General features: G+C 50.9%; 1 protein-coding gene across 1 annotated transcript in view; it reads left to right on the top strand.

Annotated features, from left to right (window-relative positions):
- Positions 1-2,074: 2,074 nt before the first annotated feature.
- The window catches only part of Podxl (podocalyxin like), a 36,504-nt gene continuing 11,622 nt past the window's right edge, over positions 2,075-26,956 (top strand). Inside the window, exon 1 of the mRNA XM_090333316.1 lies at positions 2,075-2,394. Coding sequence (XP_090189442.1) covers positions 2,316-2,394 — 79 coding nt within the window. The 5' untranslated portion in view covers positions 2,075-2,315. The remainder of the gene's footprint in view (positions 2,395-26,956) is intronic.

Genomic DNA, 26,956 nt, shown 5'->3' with positions numbered 1-26,956 from the left:
ATTTACAAAAAGGCAATGCATTTCAGTTATAATCTCTGGTTCTGGGACTGCAAATGCCCTGGTTGGGGTATAACACTAAAAGGCGAGAAGTTATTGACCTGGGGCAGCCCCGGCTGATCCACACATGATCTCCAAAGCCACCTCCACTGTGCGCGCTGGGGGAGGGGCCCTGTCAGGTTTCAGGAACTGCCCAGCACTGTTCTAACTTGCCCATGTCCTAAGCCCAGATATGCTCTTATGTCCATTTCACATGATGGGGCTTTAAAATGTCCAGAGCTTTACAGAGTCAATGTGACTACTTCTGTGTTTGATTCCTTGAGTGCAAGAATACTGGCTAAATCATAAAGCAGAAAACACAAAGTTTTAGTCCGAGTTGTGTTTGTTTGTTTGTTTTTTTAAGATCCCTTGTTTTCAGAAGACAAGCAAGTAGGCACAAGTGAACTCTACCAAAGCATCAAAATCACACACACACACACACACACACACACACATGCACGCGGAGTAGTGACTGGGGAACACCCTCTCTCCCACGAGGTGTGGAAAACCAGGCCAGAACGATCCTGCAGAAACTTCCTGAAGAAAACAACCCAGCAGCCCTTCCCAAGCATGAAGCCGGGACTAACCAAACCCTTAGCCCGGCTCCTCCAGCGCTGCCCAGCGCCGGCGCCGCAGCGGGTTGGAGGAGCTCAGACTCGCACCGTCCTCGGGACCAGGCCGGGTCGGGTCAGGGGACAACCCCTCCACCCAGCCCCTTCTGGCAGAAGGACTCCAGATCACAACCCTGTCTGTGGTCACGTGTGACAAGTCTGCGCGTCGGTGCAGGCCGCCCCTCCCCCTCCAGCTCTGCAGCCAGGCGTCCCGGGGATGCAGTCATTCATTCTCCGCTGCGGGTTACCATATCTGCACCACCACCCCCCGTCCATGTGTGGGGGGGAGGGGATTGGGGGAGCTCTGGAAAGAGGGTGCCTTCGTGGCTTCCTTGCTATCTCTCGGGTGAACTCGGATTTATGGAATTCTCCAGCTCCTACCCCCACCCCGGCCTGCACCACAGTAGCTGCTTGGTGCCTGGGAAAAGTTAAGTGCTTTTCCTGTATGATCACAGCTAAACCTCCCAGAAATCCCTGGAAGGAGGTGCCGTCGTGGCCGTCTGAAAAGAACCCAGGCACAACGGACACATCTGTGTGTTAAGCCCATGTAGGGTTTGACGCCCAGACCCTGCTTTACACTACAGGAATAATAACCTAGGAACGATGGCTCTATGGTAATGTAGCAATCTGCCACGCACTACTACTCTACAGAGGCCAGTTTGCCACTTACCAAGTACGTGATCCCGAACAAATTTCTTAATCGCTTTAGGACTCAGTTTCCCTGCCGGGTAAACAACACTAAGATAAGGCCTTTGTGAAGAGTAAGTGGATTAACGCAGGGAACACACACAACTGACCTGATCCCCGAAACGTGGGCTTAAAAAAATAATGATCATTTCCATCCCTCGGGGTGGGGGGTGTGGGTCCCTGGGTTAGGACAAGCTAAGAAGCACGTGGGTCCCGACGGCCCAGAACGCGTCCTGAAGCCGTGCGGACCCGGGCGGGGCGGCAGGTGAGGGGTGCCTGCGGGCCGGGGGCGGGGAGTGTGCATCTCGAGCTCCCCGGCGGCCCCAGAGGCCTCGGGGACGATAGGGACCCCGCAAGGCTCGCTAGGGACCGGAGCGTGCAAAGGCCCGGGGGAGGGTGGGGGTGGGGCCTGGTCCCCGGCTGGAGCTTTAACGGAGGACACCTGCGCTCCAGGGCCGAAGGGCCAACTCCCACCCCCGCCCCCGGTGTCCCCGCTCCTACCCCCCGCCATTCTGGCGCTGGCTCTCCCCCGCCCGCAGCGCTCCGGGGCGGAGTTTCCTCCGCGGCTCATTGTTCGCGGCCCAGCGCCCGCCCAGCCGCCGCCCCGCCGCCGCCCCGCCCGGCCCCGCCGCCTCCGCCGCCGGCGCGCTCCTGGGGGAGGGGGCGGAGGCCGGCGCGCACGGGACGGGGCGGGAGTCGTAGCAGCCGCCGGCGGGCTCGCCACCGCGCAGACACCACCCGGGACGCAGCCGCCGCCGGTCCTCCGCAGCTGGCTCCGCGCCCCAGCCCGGCTCTGCCGCAGGGAGACGGGCCGCCCGAGCGCCACCGAGGAGCGCCCCGAGCCGTCGCCGGGCCGTCGTCCGGCCGCGGGAGCCACCGCCAGGCCTCCCCGATCGGCGCCCTCGCCCCCGCCCGCTGCCCAGACGCGCCGACCCCGCGCTCGCCCCGCAGCACCTGCTCCGCGCCGGCGGCGAGGACGCGATGCGCTCCGCGCTGGCGCTCTCCGCGCTGCTGCTGCTGCTGCTGCTGCTGCCGCCGCCCGCGCTCTCGCAGAATGACGGTGAGTGGCCGACCCCCCATCCCCAGCCGGGACCCCAGCTCCCCTGCGGGGCCGAGCTGCGGGGAAGCCCAGCGCGCCGCGTGGTCCTCCGGGAGCCGCCCCGGTTGCCCCGCGCGGCGCCGGCAGCCCCGACCTTGCGCCCTCCACGCCCCCTCCACGCTCGGGGACGCCGCAGGTGCGGGTCCCGGGTTCGGCGTGGGCGTCTCGAGTCTCCCCGCCGCAGAGTGGGCGGTAGAGCGTGCGGTGGCAAAGGGGCTCGAAGAGGGGGAGCTCGAGGCAGCCCCAGGCTGCTGCGGGACCCTCATGGGGCGATTACTCCTTTCCAGCGTGGGGTTCGGGGAGAGAAATCGCGCAAAGCGACGGGGCTGGGAGCCGCGGAGCCGAGTCCCTTGGGTGGGTCGCGAGCCTCCAGTGAGAGCCCACGCGGGCCGTGGGCGGTCGGTGGAGGGGAGTCAGCGCCCCCCCCCACCCTGCAGCCTCAAGGCCACCTGGCCCGGTGGGGACCGCCAGCCTCTGGATCGACAAAGGAACAGACAAGATGATGCCACCCCTTCCAGCCCCTTTGTGCACACAAGAAACTTTTCAGCTCGGAAGCATCTGGGCTGCGTCTTAGAAAACCCTGAAAAAAACCAAGCGTTTTTCATGAAAGCGGGAACGGCACCTTGGAGAGACACCTACTTTCTTCTAATGGCAAAATGTTACTTTTTCTTTTTGTTTGTGAGTGGGGGCAGGAGGGGGGAGGCAATGGCTGCAGATCTAACCAGAGCCGGGGTCCCCAAAGCGCCTGCAAAGAACCAGGAGAGAGGTGCGTTTTCTGATCCCTCGCCCCGCAGTGTGGGGTGAAAGCGGGGAGGGGGCTCACACTTGAGCACTGAGGGACCGCTAGGAAGGAAAGGAACCCTGCTTCTGCAGGTGCTGGTGGGCTTGGGACTGAATTCTCCAGGGAGGGGAAGAGGCCTGGCTGCACAACCTCAACTCCGCAGTAAATGGGTCGTGTGGGGTGAGCGCTGGCTGGGGCTCCCAGGGGGGTGCCCCGGGACTCCAGCGTCCTGGCGGGAAAAGGAAGGGCACGCCAACGGGGGAAGGGGTGTGTGCCCCTGAAGGAGGTGTGAGGAGGGGGGCTATGTTGAGACTTCAGGACTGAGAAGTGGCTGAAGCTTTGCTGCCTGGCAGACAGCAAACTTTTGAGGTCGTGGGGAGCCCCTTAGCTCCAACCAGGGAGTGAGCTGAAAGAGGCCGAGACTACTCTTTCAAAAAGGAGAAGGCAGGATTGTGGGAAAAGATCCCTCCGGGCGCTCTGGGATGGGGTGGGTGGGTAGGGGAGCGCCAAGCCTAGCCCCCTGCTGACTTCAAGACTTGGAGTTCTTTCCTGGAATTTGGGCACAGCCCAGGAACCATCTATCAGCCATGATGCCCTGAAACAGGTGGTCAAAGGTTAGAATTCTGGCCCCAACCAGCAAGTCTGTGGGCCCCTCTGAGCCGTAGGTGTCCAGCCCCTCAAAAGTGATTTTTACAAATAGGCAGATGCTTTGAGAAATACATAGAGGTGAGGGGGAATGACCACCATGAAGATGATAACTATTTCAGAAAAATTCTGAGGGAGCAAGCTTGGTGTTGAGGAGCTGCAGTCAGGCTTACATGCTCTGAGAACACAGCTCCATCCGCTGCTCTAACCAGAAAAGGCATCAACTCCCCAAACAGAATTCTTCGATCTGCAGGTGCTGTATGCAAAGCTACATAGGTTGAGATGGTGTGTGTGTGTCTGTAACAAAAGAATTATTCCCAGACAGGCCCTCTGACATTGACTGTCTAATACGGATCAAGTGGCTTTCAGTGCTGGTAAACAGCATTAGACTCAAGTGTTTCTTCCTTTTCATATCCATTTTGCGGAGCTGCACTGCAAGTCGTCCTCTGAAACGCAGTGTTCTTATTTGTGTGATAGAGACCCAGGGCTGAAGGGACCCCTCGTTCCACCACTGTAAGATTTTTGGGCTTCCCTCAGCTGCTAAAGGAATGGGCTATGTAGTACTGTCAGCCTGATAGTGATTTGAGCAGGAAGACTGGGTCAGTGACACCTATGTCACTGTGGATGAGGTGGTGGACACCAGAGCCTCAGTTTCCCTGTGAAATGATCACAAACCTGTCTGGTAGGTTGCTCTGAATGGGGAGCAGCCTTTTCTTGGGCTGAACATCCATGGGTTTAAGGCACACCATGGGCTGACTCTAATGATTCATGTGGATATCAGAAGCTGAAACCAGCGGTGAGGGAAGGGTGAGGGAATTGGGGGAGGTGAGTCTGCAGAAAACTTTCCTGTAGGAGGTAGCAACCTCACATGGGGGCTTTAAAATGCAAAGGATACAGTGGGATGAATTGTAGGCGTGGGGGTTGGGGACCCACGATGGGGTCAGTGAGCAGCAGGAAGGCATTGGGGAAGGATTAAGTGGAGGGGTGGAGAGGTTCTCTGGCAGGGCACAGGTGGGACAGGACTTGCTTAGTGAGCCGGAACACAGGGCCAGGAGCAGACCTGGTTCAGGCAGACCTAAGGAGTCACAGAAACACCAGATGGCACTGTAGCCAGGCCTGGGGGCAGAGTCACCAAGGGAGGTATGAAGCCAGCATCTTGAAGTACCCAGGAGAGTGTTAAGGGGTTGGTTGACCTGGGCCTACAGAAGACTAGGCATAGGTCAGGGAGAGTTAGTTGGAGGCTGTCAGAGCCCAGGGAAGGGGTGGACTCCTGCCACACCTCTGGCTCTTGGGAGTGTAGGGGGACCAGTAGGGGTCAGAGCCCTGGGTGGGGAGAGGTAGATAGAAGGATCCTCTCTGCTAGAAGTTTCCCTGGTTTTCCAGGTGGAGCCAGGTTGTATTCTATGGCTGTGAGTCTCCCCAACATTCATGGAATCTTCCAAGGGAGGGGGTCAGTACCAGACTCATTTCCTCTTCCTGGCCCAGCCCAGCGTCCCACAATGGCCCAGCAGGCACTTGGGAGATTCTCTCTAGAGTCTTGAACTGAAGGGGCCCAGTTCTCAGGAAGGACATCCCCAGGGCAACTTGTCTCCTGTGACTTGTGAGGTTGGTTCGAGTGTAGTTTGAAGGCCATTACCTCCAGTGGGCAGGGCAAGGAGCCCTCCACCATGGCTGGAGTTCAGGAATGGTTTAGGAAAGGGTTCGGGTGTAGATATCTGGGCTACTCACCCACATGAGTTCTAAAGAGGCCTCACTCCTTTTCTAGTCTGCTGAATGGAAGGTTTTGCTTTAGCCCGATGGAACTAGTTCTCCACCGTGGATGAACTGATGCTGCTGCTCTGTGCCCCCTACCCATCAGCCCAAGGAAGCTTGTCATAATCTCAGCCAGAGTGCTAGGCTTCTTTCCTATTTGTTCCCAAGGGCATGAGGCTGGCCAGGGAGTTCAGCTTGGTGGGGTTTTCTGGCACAGGATCACCATGAAGGTGGATGGTTCTTTGTCATGTGTCCCCTCTATTGTGGGCTGTTAGGAGATAGGAGGAAGTGGTAGGCCTGGGATATGACTGGTAGAGTCCCAAAAGCCAAATAGCATCATCATCATCATCATCATCATCATTATTATTATATTTTATTTTTGGTATTGGTCCTGGGGCTTGAACTTAGGGCCTGGCCACTATCCTTGAGCTTTTATGCTCTAAGCTAGCATTCTACCAATTGAATCAAATCTCTACTTTTGACTTTTTGCTGTTTAATTAGAGATAAGACTCATGGACTTTCCTGCCCAGCCTGGTTTGGAACATTTCCTGCTCAGGATGGCTTTGAACCATGATCTCAGCCTCCCGAGCAACTAGGATTATAGGTGTGAGTCACCCATGCCTGGCTTTATATAAATATTCTTTGTAAGAAAAGTCAAGAAAATCTACCTGGAGAGTCTCTGCAAGAGCAATGATTTCTAAGAGTCCTTCAAGTAGCAGCCATTTCAAACAGACCCCAGTGGGCAATGTTTAATTTGCATACTTTTTTCCTTTTTTTTCCCCTTTGTGTGTGAACTCCAAGCTTTGCCCCTGAGAGGCAGGTATTCTACCACTGAGCCACGTCTCTAACCATTTTTGCTTTGTTTATTTTTGAGATAGGATCTTGATTTTTGCTCAGACCATACTGGACTGTGATCCTCCTATTTGTGCTTCCTGCACATGAACACATCCAGCCTTCTCTGTTGGGAAGAGATCTCTTGAACTTTCTGCCTGGGTTGGCCTAGAACCATGATCCTCCTAATCTCAGCCTTCTGAGTAGCTAGGATTAGAAATCAACTGCTAAATCCTACTCATTTTACCAGTGAGGGGTGCAGGCGAGAGATGGGTTTCTTACCTTTGCAGCTCAGCAGAGATATATAATGAGCCAGTAGCAGAACTCGGCCACCTTGGTGCCAGGACTTTCCTGGAAATTAGAGAAACTCAGCCTTCAAGATAGTCAACATGAGAGACAGTACAGAGAGCTGCTTTGTACCGGTGTAAGTCATTCCTAACCGTCCTTCAAGTAGACACCAGTGGATTTACCAAAATGGACCCCAAAGGACAGTGGGTAATTTCCATGCATCCTTGGTCCCCGCCCCCCAGTTTGCCCCCGCCCCATCTCCTGCATCTCTGGTTTACCTTAACAGCCAGCCCCCCCCCCCCCCATTCAGCTGGTCTCAGGGGCTCCAGTCCTTCCTCTCCTCTCTTCCAACTCCACCCTATTCCCTGACACATCACCACCACCCTCCTTTCCTTTGCAGCCTTATCCCCTTTGGGTCAGCCACCTCGCACTTCCCTAGGGCCAGGGCACAGGGTGGCACCCCGTCCGCCAATTGTCACAGCCGGAAAGCTGCATGCCTCAGCCCAGGGGAAGAGAATTTTGAGGAGTGGCTAAGTGAACCTTGCATTCAGCCCTGGGCTTGGGTGCTAGGGAGTGGGGGTAGCGGGGGAGCAGGGGAGCCCTCCCAGCCCCTGGAGACCTGGACAGAATAGGGTTCCCCAGTTGTCTGATCTCTAACCTTGTAGCCACCTGACCCTGCTTGGGGTAGAAGGTACAGTGGCCAGGCGAAGCTCAAGAGAGGGCACTGTGAGCCGGGCGTGGTGGCTCATGCTTGTAATCCTAACTACTCAGGAGGCTGAGATCTGTGGAACAAGGTTCAAAGCCAGCCCAGGCACACTTATCTCCAATTAACCTCTAGAAATGGGAAATGGGGCTTGGATCAAGGTAGGGTGGTAGCCTTGAGCTGAAGAGCTCAGGGACAGCACCCAGGCCAAGTTCAAGCCCCATGACCCCCCCCCCCCCCAAAAAAAAGAAGAGGGCCTATGGAATTCTTGAACAGATCTGTGTGTGAGACAGGTGACAGGTACTAAGCTGAAACCCACAGTCCTGTTCAAGTGACCCCATGGGTCTCCATCCAGTCTGATCCCAATGCCAGCCTACTCCAGTGCCCTGGCTAGGTCATATTGCCATCAAGTAGCCTATTTCAATGGGGAAACTGAGGAACAGGCACAAAGACAATCACACAACCAACTCCCAAATATCCCCATGGCTTATTTGGTGACTTCCTCCATCTCAACCTGAGAGCCACCTCTTGAGATTGTCTGGGTCATCTTGCATAAAGTTCCTCACTTTCCCTACCCTGTCCCTTCATTCTGCTTCATTTTCTCTGCAGCACCCCTGACCTCATGTTCACACCTCTCTCTGTATTGCCCACATGAGATCTTAAGTTCTGTGAGAACAAGGACTTCTGCAGCATCTAGAAGATGCCTGGCACAGAGCAGATTTTCAATAAACACCTGCTGAGGGAGGGAGAGAGAAAGGGAGGAAGAGATGGAGGGAGGGGCCTAGTTGTTTTGGAACTAAAAAGCTTCATCTACAGCCCTGTGCTCTCCAACTCTCCAACTCTCAACTTGGCTCTGAAAGAAGGGAGGCAGGTGGCAGACAGAGGCTGTCCTGGGTCTTAGAGAAGTGGGCATGAGAAGAGGGGGTTGTGGTAGGTATAGCCTCAGGTCTTCTGTGCTGTTTCACATCAAACACAACATTTAGGTGGCTAGTTGTTAGAATTTGGTTTGATTGCTTCAAACTAAAACGTAGTGGATAAACCATGATAGAAGTTTTGTCACCCATGTAGTGAAGTTCAGAGGACAGGTGTGTTATCTCATGGCTAGAAGATCAGAGTGTGGCATCTAGGATGGCTGCTGAAATCCTAACCATTAAGAATGTAGAACCAGGTACTGGTGGCTCTTGTAATCCTAGCTACTCAGGACACTGACATCTGAGGTCTTTGAGGTTTTAAGCTGGCCCAGGCAGGAAAGTCTGTAAGACTCTTATCTCCAACGAATCACTAAAAAGCCAGTAGAGCTGTGGCTCAGGTGGCAAAGCACCAGCCTTGAACAAAAAAGCTCAAGGAACACTGAGTTCAAGCCCCAGGACAGGCACTAAAAATAAAGTAAATGAACAAAGTAGAAGTTAAAAGAGGGCTACAGCTTCTCCTCTGAGGCCATCTCCGGAAAAAACAACTACAACAAAAACCCTCACACTTGCCTTTTACTGAATAGAATGTAGTCTCACATCTAACTGCAAGGGAAGCCAGAAAGGTCACTCTCTTTAAGACAGAGAAATTTTTATTTCAGGCACTCAGGTACCTCACTGAAAATAAGGTGACTCAGTTACAAAGAAGCAGGAGAGGCCTGGTGCTGTAGTCCTAGCTACCAAGGAGACCGAGATCTGAAGAGAACAGTTTGAAACCAGCCTGGGCACAAAAGGCTGTGAGACTTTTATCTGGTTCCTGAAAACCACGAGTCTCCAGCTACTCTTGTTATTCTCTTATCACGTGGCCCAGAGCATCACCTGTGCAGGAGGGAAAGGCTAGCAGTTATTTCCATGTTTCCCACAGACCCAGGCTTTGATGGCTTCTAAGTTCTGCTCATCACTGTAGCTCCTCCAGGTGTAGCCCAAAGCCTAGTTTTGATGAGTCAATTTCAGTGGATAGGAAGCCAGACTCAGAACCAAGCCTGTAATCCAGCTACTCAAGAGGATCACTGTTCAGTGTTAGCCTAGGCCAAAGTTAACCATTTCAATCAGTAAGTTAGGGGCCAGGAGTTTGGCCTACTGGTAGAGTGCTTGCCTAGCATGCACAAAGGCCCAGGCTCCTCGGTACCACATTCATAGAAAAAAGCCAGAAGTGGTGCTGTGGCTCCAGTGGTAGAGCTCTAGCCTTGAGAAAAGTCCAAGGACAGTGCTCAGGCCCTGAGTTCAAGTCCTACAACTGGCAAAAAAAAAGTTTCAATCAATAAGTTAGGCACAGTGGTGCACACTCCTGGTCTCAGTTACACAAGAGGCCACGGGTTGGGAGTCTGAGGCTGCCCTGGCTTTAGTGAAAATTCACTAAAGCAAAGCCAGCCTGAAGGCATGGCTCTGCCCACTCAGGTCCCTCAGCCCAGAGCAGCACAGTGAGCTGGGGGTCCCTGGAGACTCTCCTGAGCTGAGCCTCACTGAAGAAGGCATGGGGAGGCCCTGGGTTCCTATACTAGCCTTCAGATGGGGATAAGTGCCTCTGTGTGCCATCTTTTGCTCTTGTTTATGGTGCCAAGTACAGGGCAGAGGACAACACACACTGTCATAGGCTCTCTGTCCCCTTGGTGAGAGCAGGTGAGGGCCGGTGGCTTTGAAACCTGGCGGAGGTGTTCTGTAGACCTGTGGACAGGAAGAGGTCACTGAGTGTTTAAGGTATATGGAGTGGGTTGATTTGGGGACAAGGTTCATGTCTACCTACTGAGTGCAGCCCTGATTTGGTCTGGCTGGTTCACTGGGAACAGAAAGCTGCAGAGAAGAGACCGAAGAGGAAGTCTTTTGATGGGAAGGCCCCGACCTTGAACTTAAGAGGTTTTAGCACTTGATGGGTTCATTGTTTTGGACTTTTTCCCCCAGCCTCTGTTTCTCTAACAGTGAAACGGGCACAGATGCCTTCTTCCACAGCGAGTCAAATGATGGAATTGTTGTGCCTGAGCTCAGTGCATGCCGAGATTAAAGCCCCCGCCCCTGGACCTTCCCATACTGCAGCCCCCAGCTTTGTGACTCTGCTGGGCCAATCTTTTCCCTTCAAAATCTTGTCCCAGTTCTAGAGGAGGTTCAGCTAAAAGGGACTTGGGTAAGCCAGCTTCCCCGCCTCCTGGTTCCTAGACAGATATTTCTCACTCCAGCCCTAAAGGGCGCTGCTCCAGAGGCCCTGCTTGTATTTGGGTGAATGTGCCCATGGTCTTCAGAAGGCCCTCTGGGCAGCCTGCTGCGTTCTCCCTCTGCCATGCATTCCAGTCTCTCCCTCTCACTTCCTCTGAGTAGCTTCCTTTCTAGCATGGCATCATTCTACCCTACCTCAACTCCAGAACCAAAGTCCTGGTGACGCCATGGAGCAATGAAGCATGATGTTGGCCCTTCTACAGCCAGCTCACATTTCCCTGTTCCTGTGGGAGAAGCGAGGATGGGAGGGAGAGAGGGAGGGGAGACACATAAAGTTCTAGACCAATAGATAGAAAGCAGGAAAAGGAATATTTACTTACAAAAAAGGAGAGGTGGAAGGAAAGTTAGAATAAAGCCAGGAAAGGACTCGCAGACCTGTGCTAACCCCAGGCCTCAGTTTACCCAGATAGCAAAATAAATTACACCACATGGAGTTTCACTGCTTTTACACTTAGTAAGTAAACTGCATACCAAACGGTTCAAAAAGGATGCTAGTACTGAAGATTTTAATAGGTTCACAAAGAGTATTTGATAAATGACTTAAAATGGTTCTATGAATAACAGCAAGCCATGATTGTAGAGTTTGGGAACTGCTGCCTTACTTTCCTCCCCTTCTTGTAAGCTCAGTTCATGTTATGATCTTATCAGCCCTGAGATGTTCTCTAAATAGGATTATTACCTTTATTTGTCTGTACACCCTCAAATATACATCAATTCTGTGTCCACCCTGTTTTTATAGAACATGTATTAATATCCGTGAAACATTGCAGTTTGTCCAGGATACACAGGCTGTCTTGGGGTATAGTGATTTCAGTACTGAACCCTGGAGATTCCTGTGTCCTGGGATACACCAACATAGTATAAACCACCAAAATATCTGGTTTGTGTCTGGGTTGGGTAAGCAAGACGTGGTTGAAATGATAGTGATACCTTAGATTCCTTTCTTCTTCTAGTCTTCCTTTCCCTACCCTTCCCTTCCTGGCCCTTCCCTTCCCTGCCCTTCCCTGCCCTTCCCTGTATTTCTCTTTTCTCTTCACTTTTTTCTTTTCTTTAATTTTCTTTTCTGTTTCTCAGCCAGGGTCTCATTGAACTATTGATCTTCCTGCATGATTGGTAGAGTGCTGGGATTACAGGCAAGAACCACCACCTGGTATTTTTTTTTTTAAAGGGATTATAGGAAACCATAAGAAAAGCTGCAGATTGTGAGAAGGTTCTTAAGTGAATAAGAGTTCTTTAGAACAAGTTACTGTCCTGGCTTGGTGGTTCCTGCTGGGTGTTAACAGTAATGTTACTTCTTAGAGAAAAGTTGGAGGCCCGCTGAAGAGAACAGCAGGGTACAGGATGCCTGGGGCCTGGTTTGCTGTTTGCTTCTGGCTTTTGTTTTCCCGAGGTGCCCCTGGTCCCTGGTGTGTGGACTCCTGCACCCCTGCAGCCTCACATTCAGTTTTTAATTCAGTGTGAGTGCCATCAACCTGCCCCACCCTGGGGCTGGAGGAGGGGATGCTCACTTCACTCACTGACCTCTGTGCTGTCACCCAGACTGCAGCTTCGTGCCTGGATCTCAGCACTGGGAGGTGGGGAACTCAGCAGTGGCTGCTAGGAGGCCACTAGCCCCTGTAAGCTTTGCAAGCAACACAGGTCTGTGAAGTCACCCTCCCCAGACAGTAAGCACACACAGGTAACAAACAGCACCTCTGTCCTATGGGACACTGCCAAGCCAGTGCTGGCAAATATAGTGGCCCTGCTGGCCCCATTCCCACACCTGAAATGTCACCTGCCCTTGTGGGCCCATGACCCATCTGGAAGCACTGTGCAATGTTGGTTTTCCTCCTGAGGCCGCCCTGGCTTGGGCCTCTCCACGGCCACAGTGGGCCAGATACTGCCATCCCTAGCAGCCTTTGCTTCAGCAGCTCCTGTGAGCCTCCTCTGGACTTAGGCCCTGGGATTCTGGTTTCCCATTACTGAAGATCCCAGTCCATGTCTGCTAGAATGGACCAGAGTCACATGTGTGGTGCAGAGGGGACTGCTGACACATGGAGCCCTTTGGGTGGCAGCAGGAGAAGCTGTCCTCACTGCAGTGGGATCAGTCAGTGTCTCACGTGACTCTGGGGATGCTTTCCAGCTTTGAAAGAGGCAGGTACAGATCCAGATCAGGAAACACTGTGGATGCAGCCAAGAGGGACCCTCACCTGCCCTCTCCAGCCAGAAGGGTGGGCCCTGCTCCTTCACCTGGGCATCAGGTCATCCTGCACCAGCAGAGTTCAGGCTCTAGAGTCACTGAGACAGGTGGCAGCAGGCCCAGACCCGGGATCTTTGATATCCTCTGGCCTCCATGCTGTTGCCTGCTCCACTATGAGGAAATCTCTATATGTTACCGCCACACTTTCCACATGGAACCTCCAAGGTAGAGGACTGACCTAGGTACCCAGAATCATGTCTTAAGGATCCCCTCTACTTCAGATTTGCTTTATGCTCTGGGCTCGAGGGGCTGGAGAAACCTGGCCTCCACCTCTCAACTTCGACCACCACCGGCAGGGGTAGCTAGCCTGCAAATGCTGCACCAAATAGGGCAGAAAAAGAAAGTGGGGCTGAGTGGAAGGCCAGATGAGGCTATTCATGCCTGTAATCCCAGCTACATGAGAGGTAGGAATCAGGAGAATAGCAGTCGTTGAAGGCAAGCCTGTCAAAAGTTCATGGAGATTATGTCTTAACAAATAAGTGAGCTGAACACTTAGCTAAGTACTGGTGATTCGGTTCTATACTCCAGTTTATTTGAGAGGCTGAGATTGGGGGTGGGTAGATCACAGTTCCATGCCAGGTAGGGGTAGAAAAGGTCTTGAGACTCTCAGCAGAGGGCGAGGGACATGGTGGCCTGTGCCTGTCATTCCAGCAATGATGGGAAACCTAAAATATGCCAATTGTAGTTTCAGGCATTGACCAGCAAAAATTAGGCAGGAGGAGTAACTCAGAAGTAGGGTATCTTCATAGTGAGGATGAGGATCTGTTGAAACACCAAAACTGCAGAAAGAATGAAGAAAGAAGGGAGGAAGGAAAGCAAGGAAGGAAGGAAGGAGAAAAAAGGAAGGAAGGTACAGATGGGAATGAAAGAAAGCAAAGGAAAACAAAAGAATGAAAGTGTGGATGGGAATGGATCAGCCATGGAGTGGCTGGGAACCCCCTCTCTTCTTATACCCCTGAGAGATCTTGAGAGATCTAAATCAACCCAACCCCTTTCCTGACTTGCAAAGCCTCAAATGGAACATTCCATCCCACTCTCAGTTTTCCGGGAAGGAAAGAGCTGTCAAATCCAAGCACACGTGTACTTGTGTGCATTTGTATGTGTTTACTGGCTCCTGCCTCTGTCACCTCAGATGTCACCAAACCTTCTTGATTACCACAAAGAACTCAGGCTCCAGCCTGGGGCTGGCAGGGATCTCGATTCTCTTCCAAGGTGGAGCAGGGTAGGGAAATGATCTCTGTTTAGAAGGAGTTTGGTCTTTCTTTTAACTGGCAGAGGAGCAGCCAGTCCTGAGCAGCCTCTGCTCCTCCCCAGCAGGGAGGCCAGTGCTTAGGGGTGGGTATGGGAATGTCTCCCCACCCCACACACTTTGGAGACTTGGCAAGTGTCCCTTGCTGCCATGACCCTTGGGTTCCATTTGGTGGAAGCTGGTCCCTCCCTGGGAAATTCACAGGCACACTTCACAAAACTTTGTCCCTCTGGGTCTCAGAGGTGACTGTCCCACAGCTAAGGATGCTGGACTGCCCCCTGGTCTGGAGCCCTATTTGTGTCTGGCCAGGAAAGGAGGCTGCTCCCTGGTAGAGGTTGCCAGAGCCCACTGAGAAACTGGACACATCTGGCGCTTTCGTGGCCGCAGGAGGTGGGAGGGGACCCGTGGGAATGACAGCGTGCTCCCTCAGAAAAATATTTACCAACTTACGGCAAAAGGAAGAGTGGAGTGCCAGATGCACACGTGCTTTGGCTCTGGAAGTGTGTGTGCAAGGCCCAGGGTCACAAAGCAGGCCCTCCTGGGAGGGGGCAAGGCCAGCGCCATGGAGCACAGCCTAAGATGGCCTCTCCACATGGCTTGGGTTACAGTCTGATCCTTGATCTGGGCCGTGTGGACTTCCCTAGTCTTGTCAGTCTGAGTCTCCTCTCTGCACAAGGAAAAGAATAAAAGCAGCATCTGAAGAAAATGAGAAGGCCTCAAGAAATGTTTGTGGTCCTGTAAGATGAGACACGATGGAGGCAGGCATGTGATAATGGATGCATAGAGAATTGCAGCACCTGAGGACACTTCTGTCCTGGGGATTGAGGAGAAGGACACACACAGCAGCCAGACTGGGCCAGGCTTTGTCCCCAGGCCACTGGAGGACACTGGCTTCCTCAATCAGCCAGACCCCACCTCAGTGAGGACATTCTCTGTAGACGTATACATTCGGATAAGCATCTATTTCTTAGTGTTGACTTTTAATCCCTAAATAGGTATTTCTCCCTTTTTTGACAGACAGGGAAATCAAGGCCCTGAAAGACCCCAGCCCCACACAGGGTCCAGGCCTCCCATTCCTAGAGCTCACTTCAGCCTTTTGTATGAGTGTCGTGTTTAGGTCTCACTAGTGGCCTTAGGCAGAGTGAAGGGCACCAGCTTTTACCCCCAGGTGCCATGCTGTTGTGACCTTTGTCCAGGAGCCCTGTGCAGGTGAGAGGAGTCAAGGCAGTAGTAAGTATCTCCTCTCCACCCCCCTCTCACCTATTGGTAATAGGCTGGCTGCTCATAGGCCAGCTGCCAGGCAGGACAGATCAGGATTCACATGGCCGGCAGCAGGCCAGGGGATTAGGAGGCCCAGGGAGGGGATTGTTTTAAGGTTAGTGGCTCTTTCCACACAAGAACCTAGACCCTTCCCTGGGCCTCAGGCACGCAGCTGTGACAGGCTAGGAGATCAGAAGAAGAAGCAGAAGGGCAGCTGAGGGCCCCAGAAGCAGGCCAGGAGTCCTCCATGATGTAGTTGATGATGTTCCAGAGCTTTCTTCTTACTCTGTGCCTTTAGCTATGCAGTTAGAATAGAGAAAGTTCAAAGAATAGAAGCTTCCTACACAGGAGTTCAAGTATAGGAGCAGCAGCGAGGTTTGGCCCTTGACCTCAGCCTAGAGAGGGTCTAAGGGGCAGACTAGTGTGTTGCCAACTTCTAGCCTCTGATTTTTATTAGATGGAATGGCAAGAGGTTACTGAGCCCCACCCCTCTGTGTATCCTGTGGGATTTGAAGCCTGCTGAGCTGGCGGTAGAGCAGCCGGTGGCTTCCTGAGAGCCTCTTCCCTCTGCACTCGCCACTTGAGTGACAGCCAGTGGGGTGTGGGACACGGAGCTTGCAGTGAGGGGGGGATGTGGGGCAGGGGCTTTCTGGTTCATCTCAATCCGTGCTCTGCAGGACCACAGGCCCTACTCTGCCTTGACCCAAGCCGGTTTGAAGTATATTCGTGTATTACCTATGTCCTAGCCCATGGCATTCATGGTAGCCCTGTTCTTACTGGCTGCAAAGTAGAAGTCAACCCGAACTGCCAGTGAGTGTGGTGCATATATATGGTGACAGGCTGCACAGCAGAACACTCGAGCACAATGGCAGTGAACAAGGACACACCACGAGAAGGAACAGTCTAAAGCCAGAGTCTAAAGCCAGAGCAGGGGAGGAAAGATGGTGCTGATAGGGAATTCAAAGCCAAACAAAATTGGTGTTCAGTAGTTATTGGTTATATGTGAGGCTCTGAGGTAAAGAAATTGAGTGAGTGAATGAGTGAGTGAATGAATGAATAAATAAATAGGCAAAGCAAACTCCTGCCACAAAAGTCAGAATAGTAATTACCTCTGGGTGGTGGCAAAAGGCTCACAGGGCACTCCTGGGGTGATGTCAGATGTTTTGCCATCTTCTCTGAGATCTTACTTAATGTACTGTAATATCTGTAATTCTTCAATGGAACATTTTCTTTCTTTGAAAACCAAGTTTTAATCTTAAATCCATGGAGCTTCCTTGTAAAAGGCTTCAATGTCCAAGTACAATCAAGGTGCCTCCTAAGTAAAAGTTTAAAAAAAAAAAAGAAGAATATACACCATACTAGGTCCTTTTGTTCTCTTCCTACAGTGAGAGCAGTGGGTCCTGAAATTCAGACCCTCAGAGGTCTCCACAGAATGAACCTCCATCTATCACAAGAGGAAATGGGCCTGTGTAGTTAAGTCACATGAGGTACAAGCCCAGCAAGGCACTTCCTGTGGCCCAAGCCCCTCTTCCCACAATTGTTCACTAGGACAGAAACCACGTTTTGGTCATTCGTGTGTCTTGGTGCAGATCCCATGGACATAGAGGAAATGAGACTGTAGTGTACAGTTCGGGTAACAGGTGATTTTGGAAGCCACAGAGTCAGAGTGAACATCGGAACCAGTGGGCTGGCTGCTGGAGGGCTCAGCCTCTGTGAGGGCTACAAGACAACCCAGATGTGGAAGTCTGCACACCCCTTCCCTAGCCATAAGATGGAACTTCCCAGCAGTGGTCTTGCCTGCCCATTTGCTCCATCCAGAAAATGGAAGAACCATGCACCTCAAAAGAGTTGTTAAAAGAGGGCAAAGGGGCTGGTCTCTGAGGACCCCAATAACAGATCCTCAGGAACCATAGCACCCAGCTCCAGGAGTCCAAAGAGTTCCCTGTTCACAGTTTGCAGACACCACCACCAACCACTACCTCCTCTACCGATACCACCTACAGACCATTTTCAGCTTTTCAAACTGCAGCTCTGCTCTGTAAGACTCCTTGTCCCTCTGAGCCCAGCCTTCTTACAGAATCACCGCACCAAGCCTCCTGTCCTTTCACGTCATGTAAGCACAGATGTAATCACTCAGTCCATAGTCAGTGTATTTTAATGTCATAGCGAGGGTTTCTTCTGCCCTCATCCTTATCAGACCTCTCATCTCCATCCACAGCCTTCAAGAGAGAGGAAGGAGGTGGGAATGACAGTTTCATTTCCCTGAGCAAGAACCCTATGCCAGAGAGAGGCACACCTGAGAGAGTAGCCCTCATTTCCCACTTTTGTCCTATTGCCATCACTTGGCCCTGACTGCAAGGAATGGGATCGCAGCAGGCCTGAAATACTGTGATAGATGGAGGTTCCAGCTGCTCAGCCTTTTCCTGCTGTGTTTCTGTGGTCATGCTGGGATGGCAGTCAGGGCATAACTTCAGGCTGACAGGAGGAAAGGCTTCTTTTCCCTAGGGTGAGGACACAGTTTGCCCAGTTCTCTGGTTTTTGTCCTTCTCCTGGTAGACTCAGGCCCCACCCCTAGCCTGGGTCTCCCTTTCATTGCGGCCGTCTTGTGGTCCTTCTCAAATTGCTTCCTCCTGGAAACAAAGGAGGACAGAGCCTAGTGGTTCCAACCTCTGCTTGGTAAGTCCTGTGCAGGCATGAACATCTTGAGAGATGGATGGGGATGATCAGCACAGATGTATGGCAGGTAGCAGGTGGGGACCAAAGTGAGGGTGAGAGAGTGGAAGACCTTGCTCCTCCTCCCTTGGGCACAGCACACCTAGCTATATGCATCCAGTGCTCCAGGTACTTAAAAGTACATGTTAGTTACCTCCTGTTCCCTTTGACAGATGGAGAGTCTGAAGAATGGAGTTGACTTCTGTGTTAAATTGAGTCGCCTGTTTAGGCAAACGGCCAGTTCGAGGACTTGGAGCTGGTGGTGTGCACTCTTGCCAAGCATTCTCCATTCCATTCCTGGAGGTTAAAGTGGGACCAGGCAAGAACATGTGGCAGATATATCTGAGTCTGGGCATTGTACCCCACTCTCAGGAGAAGGAGCCAGGGGCACTGAGAAGGAAGGGGGATGAGTCAGGGCGTGTTGATACAAGGAAAGCTTCCTTTCTCCATCGCTGAGATGCCTCCACTGGTCAGTGGCCACTCTGGCAGGCAGGGCTCCACCCTGGGGAGTGAGTGCCAGGCAGGCCAGCTGAAACAAGCAGATAAGGGCAAAGCAGTTTCAGATTTGAAGAATGCCTGGAACGATCTCCTCTGCAAGGGTTGTCTGGGCCCCCTTCTCTGGTAGAGGTGAGCTGAGGGGTAGGGCCCAATAAGCCTCCTGGGAACAGCCACCCAGATCACAGCAGCAAACCAGAAGGCATGGGAGGGTAACAGGATGTTGGGGACCCACCCTTGCTGGCGGTCTCTACCCGGAACCCTTTGTCTTAACAAGTCCAGCTCCTGTGCCAATCAAACAAAATACTACGTGCTAGTGGCATGCTTAAGCATCAGGCACGTAGTTACAGTTCTCCTGTCTTAGAGATGATCTTTTTTTTTTTTTGGGTGGGTCATGGGGCTTGAACGGAGATGACCATCTTGATGACCATCTTCTTGTGGCCTCATACCAGTTCAGCCAGGGAGCTCTAGTTTCTCCTCCTCCTCCTCCTCCTCCTCCTCCTCCTCCTCCTCCTCCTCCTCCTCCTCCTCTTCCTCTTTTTGTAGGTCATGGGGCTTGAACTAGGCCTGGGAGCTGTCCCTGATCTCTTCAGCGCAAGGCTACCTACCACCCTACCCTTGATCCAAGCCCCATTTTCCATTTTTTAGAGGTTAATTGGAGATAAGAGTCTCAGGTCCTTTTGTGCCTGTGCTGGCTTTGAACCTTGATCCTCAGATCTCAGCATCCTGAGTAGCTAGGATTATAGGCGTGAGCCACCATGCCTGGCTTCTCTTCGTCTTCTTAGAAGGACATTAATCCTCTGGCAGGGGCATCATGCTCATGACTTCACCTGAAACCAGTTACTACCTTAAAGGTCCCACCCCTAACTCCATCACAGTGGGGGCTCTCATGGGTCCAGAAAGTGGGGGCACATGGTCCATAAATATCCTCTGGCAAGGAACTTGAGCCACTTCATCTCTGGGACCATTACGAGGAGTAGAACCAGGTGCCTGTGGCTCATGCCTGTAAGCCTAGCTACTCAGGACGCTTGATCTGAGGATGGGGATTCAAAGACATCCTGGGCAGGAAAGTCCTTGAGACTCATCTCCAAATAATGAGACAAGTGGAAGTGGCACTATAGCTGAAAGTGGTAGAGTGCTAGCCTTGAGTGAAAAAACTCAGAGACAACGTCCAGGTCTGATGAACCCCAGGACTAATAGCAACAGATAGCAGTGTAGAAAGCAGGTTTGTCCTCGTTTTTGGTATGGAGACCTTTGGCAGATCAAAGTGCCACACTACCATGCCAGCAAAGGTAAAAATCTTAGAATCTTCCCTAAGCATTGCATTCGGACAAAGTGTCTTTGCTGATGTAATTAAGTTAAACATCTTGAGATGAGAACATCTTGGATTATGTGGGTGGGCTCTAAGTCCATTAACATCTGTCCTTGTAAAGAACATGTGGGCACAGCGCAAGGAGATAGAGTGGTGACATTGTGAGCCAGGGGGTGCTGGAAGAGACGAGAAATGGACACACCTCTAGCATCTCCAGAGTGCACACAGCTCACAGACCTTAATTGTAGATTTCTGCCTTCCAGAACTTTAAGACACGGGGTGGGTAGGAGTTCTCTGGCTGTGGCTCCAAGGGGAGGAGCCACACATGACCGGAGGGAAGTTCTGGAAGGGTCTTTGAGCAGAAAGAAACCAGTGCTTAGCTAAGCAAAAGATGAGAAAGTATGGCCAGTCTCTGCAGGTGGCATGGGGAAGACTCCCCTCAAGTGATGGCACTGATGTTAACAGTGGAACCTGGGACACAGGTGGGGCATGCACGGGCCCCCATCCTGTGCTTGAGGATGAGGGAGCCTTATGCAAGGGAAACAGAACCAACTGTGAGCCCAGCCTTGCTCCATCATTCTGCCCAGTCACCACCTACTAACTGGTAGTGTGCCCGGAAACTGGGAAGGGTAGGCCTAGACAGGGGAGCAGGGAGGGGTCCCATGTCACTTGCCTGAGCCCAAGCTACTCCTGCCAGATCCTTCCCTATGACTGGTAGCTCCTCCTGGCACCCACGGAGCAAATGTCACCCACTGGGAAAATGGATGCTGAGGTGGGCAGCTCTGGGGAAGGTCCCCCAGTCTAGACCCCGAGCAAGGCCCAAAGCAAGGTGTCTCCAGTGTCTGCTGAGTTAGGTGACTCTGAAGGCCCAGCTGCTGTGCACAGTGTCTCACCTAGAAAAGGACGTCCATGTTCAGAGGGGCATTAGAATCCACCCGCTTTACAGATGTGCTTCCATGGGGCAAATGGCTGGTCCAGAGGCAGCTCAAGTTCACCCCTTGAACCCACCAGGAAGACAGGGTCCCGTGGAACTCTGGTTTTGTTTCAGTGGAGATGACAGCTGGGGGTAAGGGAGGCTGACCAGGGTGTCCAGGCGGGGTCTCTGTTGCCTTCCTGCCTGCTGTCCACACACCCTCTTCCTGGGGCATTCTTTCCAGTTTCCTTTCCTGCTATTAATAGTTAGCCAGCCCTGCGTCTGAAGTGGCAGGGAACAGGAGGGCCTCTGGTCCTCCAGGAGCAGCTAAGCAGTGTCCACCTCTCCGTGAGGAGAAGGCTAACATTGGTCCTTGCTCTCCTCTACCCTGCCTGAGCACCTGACTGCGGGGATGCCTGGGCCCTGCTGCTTTCTCCTGACTTCTGTGTTCTCTGCAATCTGCTGAGCCTCTTCTCTGTTGTTTCTAACTTCAACATGCTGTCCTGTGGGACTTCAGGTCTTGCATGGACAAAGAAACAAATAGCCCAGTCTTTCTCTTAACCCTGTTCTGGCTCAACGTCATCTCCATTCTCTCTGCACACCCCAGCCCATATCACCACCCCACCCACCACTCCTGCAATGCAGACATGCCACCCTCAGAACTGGGTTCTCTGGGTCCCCAGCCCATTTGAATCATCTGCTGCAGGCTTGTTCCAGCGTCTCTCCCATCCCTGCCTCTCAGGTAACAAAATTGTCAGACTCTTCAGTCCACGTGGTAGAACCTTCACACAGCCTTCTATGTGCTTCAGTACAAATGCTATCAAAAGCTGTTACACTGTAGTGCTTAGAGAAGGAAGGGAAGAAAAAGATCTGCTCATAGATACCATTTTTTGGTTCCTGATTGAGTCAATGAGTAGTGTCCAGGGCTGTGAGAGCCAACTGTACACTGTCGTCACAGGGCATGAACTCCAAATAGCCCTTCTGTTTTCCTCCAGAGTTCCTCCCTTCGTCTTCCTTCTCCCTCTCCCTCTCTCCTCCCCCCTTCTCCATCCTCTCTTCTCCCTCCTCTCTGCTTATGCTGTTGTTACAGTATAAAACTTGGGTTTGAGCTCAGGGTCACGTGTGATTCCTTGGCTTTTTTTTCACTCACAGCAAGACAGCTGGAACTCTACCACTTGAAACATCTCCAGTTGCAGCTTTTTGCTAGTTCATTGGAGATGAGAACCTCATGGACTGGTCTTTGTAGGTTGACTCTGAACCTAGATCCTCAGATCTGAGCCTCCTGAGTAGTTAAGGTTACAGGCATGAACTGCCAGCTCCCAGCTCATTTTTTCTCTGTGCATCTTCTGTTTTTCTTGTCTGCTGTTACTATGCTGCCAAACAGTTGTCCTCAAGCCTCTTTCCAAGGTATGCTACTAGCTCTGCTTTGCCATCCTGGGCACAGGCACTGTTAGTGTCAAAGCCTGCAGTCTGGCTGGATTAATTTTAAATGCTTTAATCTGGCATCAATCAGTCTTCTTTCTGGAGCATGCTTCTCAAAGTCTGGCCTTCTGAGCAGCAGCAGCAGAATCTGCACACTGAGAATGAGGCGAATGAGGACAGGGGGCTAGACCCAGCAGTTGGAGTTCTTGGGGGACTGCTTTCCTGGCAGCTTCACCGTGCCTTGTCTCAGGGGAGCGTCTCACATGTATTTCCTCAACTTTCCACATCTCCTCTTCCATCTCAACCCTTTTACCTGCACCTGCCAACACTGCCGCCTCCAATGCAAACTCTCACACTATCAAAGGGAAAAGCACAGTTCAGAGAGGGGATGTAGAGAGGGTTGTATCACTGCCATCTTCCCTGACCTTTCAAAAAGTACTCATCCCTCCCATTGTAGGGACCCTGTCATAAAAGGAATATTCTTATTCAAGCTGGCTCCTCTTACCTTCACAAAGACACCATAGCTGTTGGGTTTATGCATTCCTTGCTACTGTTGTTTGGTTAGTTGCATCTTACCTAAATAGGGCCAATATAAACTTTTTTTTTTTTGGCCAGGCACTAGTGGCTCATGCCTGCAATCCTAGAGACTGTTATATCTAAGCACAAAGGCAGCTGGAAGTAGAGCTGTGGCTCCAGTGCTAGACTGCTAGCTTTAAGGAAAAGAAGCTCAAGAACTATGCAGTAATCCCTGAGTTCAAGCACCAGGACGGCCACACGCACAAACAAAAGTAAAAATAAAGATATTTTTTAGAGATACATATTTATCCCCCTCGGGGAAACACCTAGTAGTACAATTGGAAATTGTGGATTGAGAGCCACCTTCATGCCCAACTTTGCTTGGTATTGGTGCTACACTACCTATCAGTTTTCACTACGGATTCTTGCTACCTTTAGATTGTCTGTCTTAAACAAAATCTTATTTGACTTAAAAAATTGTAACTTATCTTGGTGGGTAGGAAATGAAAATTCCTCATTTTGGTTGGCATTTCATGAATTGGTACATGAGCAGTGGGGGGCTTACAGGCAAGTTTTCTTTCAAACATGTAGGAGTCACTTCATGGAACTGATTTCTCCTCAGGCCTCGGGGTTTCAAAAAGTACAGGCCTCTGGTTGCTGGCCTCAGCCCATTGGTCCTAGGCTTCAATCACGAATCATGGTGGAAGGGTGGCAAGAGATTGTCACTTATGGAGCCGTGAAGGAGAAGGGAGGGAGGGAAGGAGGGAGACAAGCTAATACCTTGAAGGGCATGCCCCACCCCCCTTCCTCCAGCTAAGTCCTGCTCCTTCCCTATAATGCCATACGCTGGCAAACCAGACGTCCTTTGGTGACATTTCAGATGCAAACCATCTGTTTAATTTATTTTGTCTCTGTTTCCTTCTCAGAGTGCTGGGGTTTGAAGTCAGGGCACTGTCACGCTAAGGCAGAGGTGCTCTACCACGCGATCCAAGTCTCTGGCCTTTTTTTGTCTTTTAAAGATTTTATTTTGCAGTTTTCTTGTATAAGTCTTCCTTGTGACATTTCCATCACATGTAGGTTTTTGTTTTTGTTATTGTTGTTGGTTGTGGGGTTAGGATTATAGACATGAGCCACCAGCATCCTATTAAATGTAGGGTTTTGTGTGACCACACTTTTCTTTGAAATAAATAAGAATGGAATTGCTGGAGCATGTCATAAACTTTAAAAGAAATTGCTATCTAGGCTGGTCTACTCAGGATGCTGAGATCTAAGGATCCTGGTTCAAAGCCAGCCCAGGCAGGAACTTCTGTGAGGTTTATCTCTATTTAACCACCAGAAAACCAGAAGCGAAACTGTCACTCAAAGTGGCAGAACACTAGCCTTGAGCAAAAGAACTCAGGAACCCAGGGCAGGAGTTCAAAATCCAGAAAGGAAGGTAGGAAGATAGGAAGGAAGGGAGGGAGGGAGAGAAGGAGAGAGGGAGGGAGGAGGAAGGCAGGCAGGTGAAGGAAGGAAGGAAGGAAGGAAGGAAGGAAGGAAGGAAGGAAGGAAGGAAGGAAGGAAGGAAGAAGCAAGTTATACAGGTGCAGTTGTTCATGCTTGTAATCTCAGCCACCTTAGGCTACATACAGTGTTCAAAACCAGCCTGAGCTATGTGTAGTGACAGCCAGTCCCAAACCATGGTGGACTTGATGGGCAGTGGGGTGGGAGCTCAGTGGAAGAATGTTGCCCTGGATTTCATTCTTAGCAACACAAACAAAAGAGCCCCTGAACTGTTTCACAAAGAGCTGAGCAAATTTGCATTTTTACTTCATTTGCCTAGTGACTAATACTGAACACCTTTTAATATGTTTATTTACCATTAATATATCTGAAGATTTTTCCTTTTCGGTCTTTTTTGCAGGTTTTTCTTGGGTGGATGGGGGGCGGGGTTTTAGGAATGGAACTCATGCATGCCCAGCAAGCACTCTACTGCCAGGCTACATCTTGTAGCCCTCTTTTGTTCACTTGAAAAGTACTTTAAAAAATATTTGGGGAGTTTGGCCTAGTGATAGAGTGCTTGCCTAGCATGCACAAAGAGCCAGATTTGATTTCCTGGAACCGCATACATAGAAAAAGCCAGAAGTGGTGCTGTGGCTCAAGTGGTAGAACTCTAGTCTTGAGAAAGCCCAAGGACAATGCTCAGGCCCTGAGTTCACACCCCAGGTCTGGGAAAAGAAATATTTTCACCTGTATAAGTGGTGAGAGAACGTTTTTGCCTTTTCCCAAACTTGAGGGTAAGACATTCTTTGGCCATGTAAGATGTTAGCTGGAAAGTTGAGATACTATTTACTGGGGGACATTCCTTTCTAGTTCTAGTTTAATTACAGGTCATTTCTGTTTAAATTATGAGTAAGACAATCATGTGGTAGGGTTATTTTCTTTCTCATTTTCTTATTTTATTATGATGAATTGTGTAGCTTGATTATCAAGTACTGAATTCTCATGAGATGAATCTCACTTGGTCATGGAATATTATCCACTGTCGATTCTGCTATGCAAATCTCAGTGAGATGCCACTTTGTTCCTTCTTTAGGAGGCCGGAATGAAAGATGAACTTGCTGAGGAAGTTTTGGAAAAATTGAATCCCCCAAAAAGTCACGGTTGCCATGTAAAATGATGTGGCCAGTTTGGAAAAAATAGTCTGGTAGTGTTAACTATAGTTACCTAAGACCAAATAGCTCCTTCAATACAGTGAAAACACATGTCTGTATAAAAATGTGGGCACCAATGTGTGTATGGCGGCATTTCCCCCAACAGCCCAAAAGTCAAAACAACTGGTGAAAGGATGAAGGGCAGGTGGCAGAGCCATACTATGAACTATCACTTGGCAGGCAGGAAAAACAGAACAAAAAACCAACACATGGTACAGCCTGGATTAACTGGACAAACAGAAGTGAGAAGCTTGGAATTAAGAGTGGAGAGGAAAAGACACAGCCACTGAAGGCCACATATTGCAGGATAACATTTTATAGGAAATGTCCAGAGTAAGCAAATCCATAGACAAAAAGTAGATTAGTGGTTGCCATAGGCAACCATGACACTTTTCTACTACCATGTCTTTAGTGTGTTATGCTAGCAGGGTTGGGTTTAAAATTTGTTGTTGCTATGGATATCTTTAGTGTCCCAGAGGCTACGCAGTCCTCCAGAAGTACACCCAGTTTGTCTCCTGGCATGGCTGTGGATTTTTTTTTCTGTACCCTAGAGTGTGCCCTTTTCAGCTCCCCTCAGCCGTTTTGGGTTGTTACAGCACTCACTGGTGTTGCAGTGCAGGGAAGGACATGCTCTGGTATTCTGATTCATTCTCACTCGGGCAAAGGGAAACTGGTCCCAGGGTGCAGCTTTCACCAGTGTTCCTGGCTCTTTTCTAGATGTTACACTTAGCACAAAGCCCTTCTGGAGCTTTTAAGATTATTATTACCATTCCTGTTGTGTTTCCTAGCTGCAATGGGCTTCGTCAGTATCCTCAAGCTATACACTGTGTTTTACTGTATTGGAGAGGTACCCTCTACTTTATTCTCCATAAAAGGATATGGAATTTTCTGGAATGTTTTTCCCCAGTCAGCTCCATCCACAGGGGTGCTTTCTCAAGGCTTCCTGGAGAGGACCTGTTGGACAGAATCTCAGTATCTACAGTGCCTAGAGCATAAAACTTTCCCATCTACCCAAACCCAGCTTGTAGGAGTTCATCTGGAGTTTTACCTGGAGCTCAGTTTTAGAGTTTGTGTACCATGCATGCATGGGGTCCTGGTTTATCCCCAATAATGACAATAATGGTAAGAAATTAAATAAACATCCACCTGGAGGTTCCTATTGCACTTTGTTCCAGCTCAGCAAATACTTGATCAGTCCCATCTGAAGAAGTGCTTCCAGTTCTCTTCAGCACCTTGGTTCACTGGTAGCCTAAAGAAAAGTCATTGTCATTTCTCAGCTCTTTCTTGTTCTACGAATGGGAGTGGCTCTTCCCAACTCTCTCCATGTGTTTAAAGAAATTGTGGAAGTACCACCTATATAGAAAAAGCTAGAAGTGGTGCTGTGGCTCAAGTGGTAGAGCCTAGCTTTGAAGAAAGCCCAAGGACAGTGTTCAGGCCCTGAGTTCAAGCCCCAGGACTGGAAAAAAAAAAGAAATGTAGAAAGAATAGAAGTGGATAATGAGTGCACAAGAGTGTCCGCTTGTGATGGGTTTGGTG

This window comes from Megascapheus bottae, chromosome 5, assembly GCF_031878675.1.
Source record: "Megascapheus bottae isolate mThoBot1 chromosome 5, mThoBot2.hap1, whole genome shotgun sequence".
NCBI lineage: Eukaryota > Metazoa > Chordata > Mammalia > Rodentia > Geomyidae > Megascapheus > Megascapheus bottae.
This window is presented reverse-complemented; position numbering and strand designations above follow the sequence as displayed.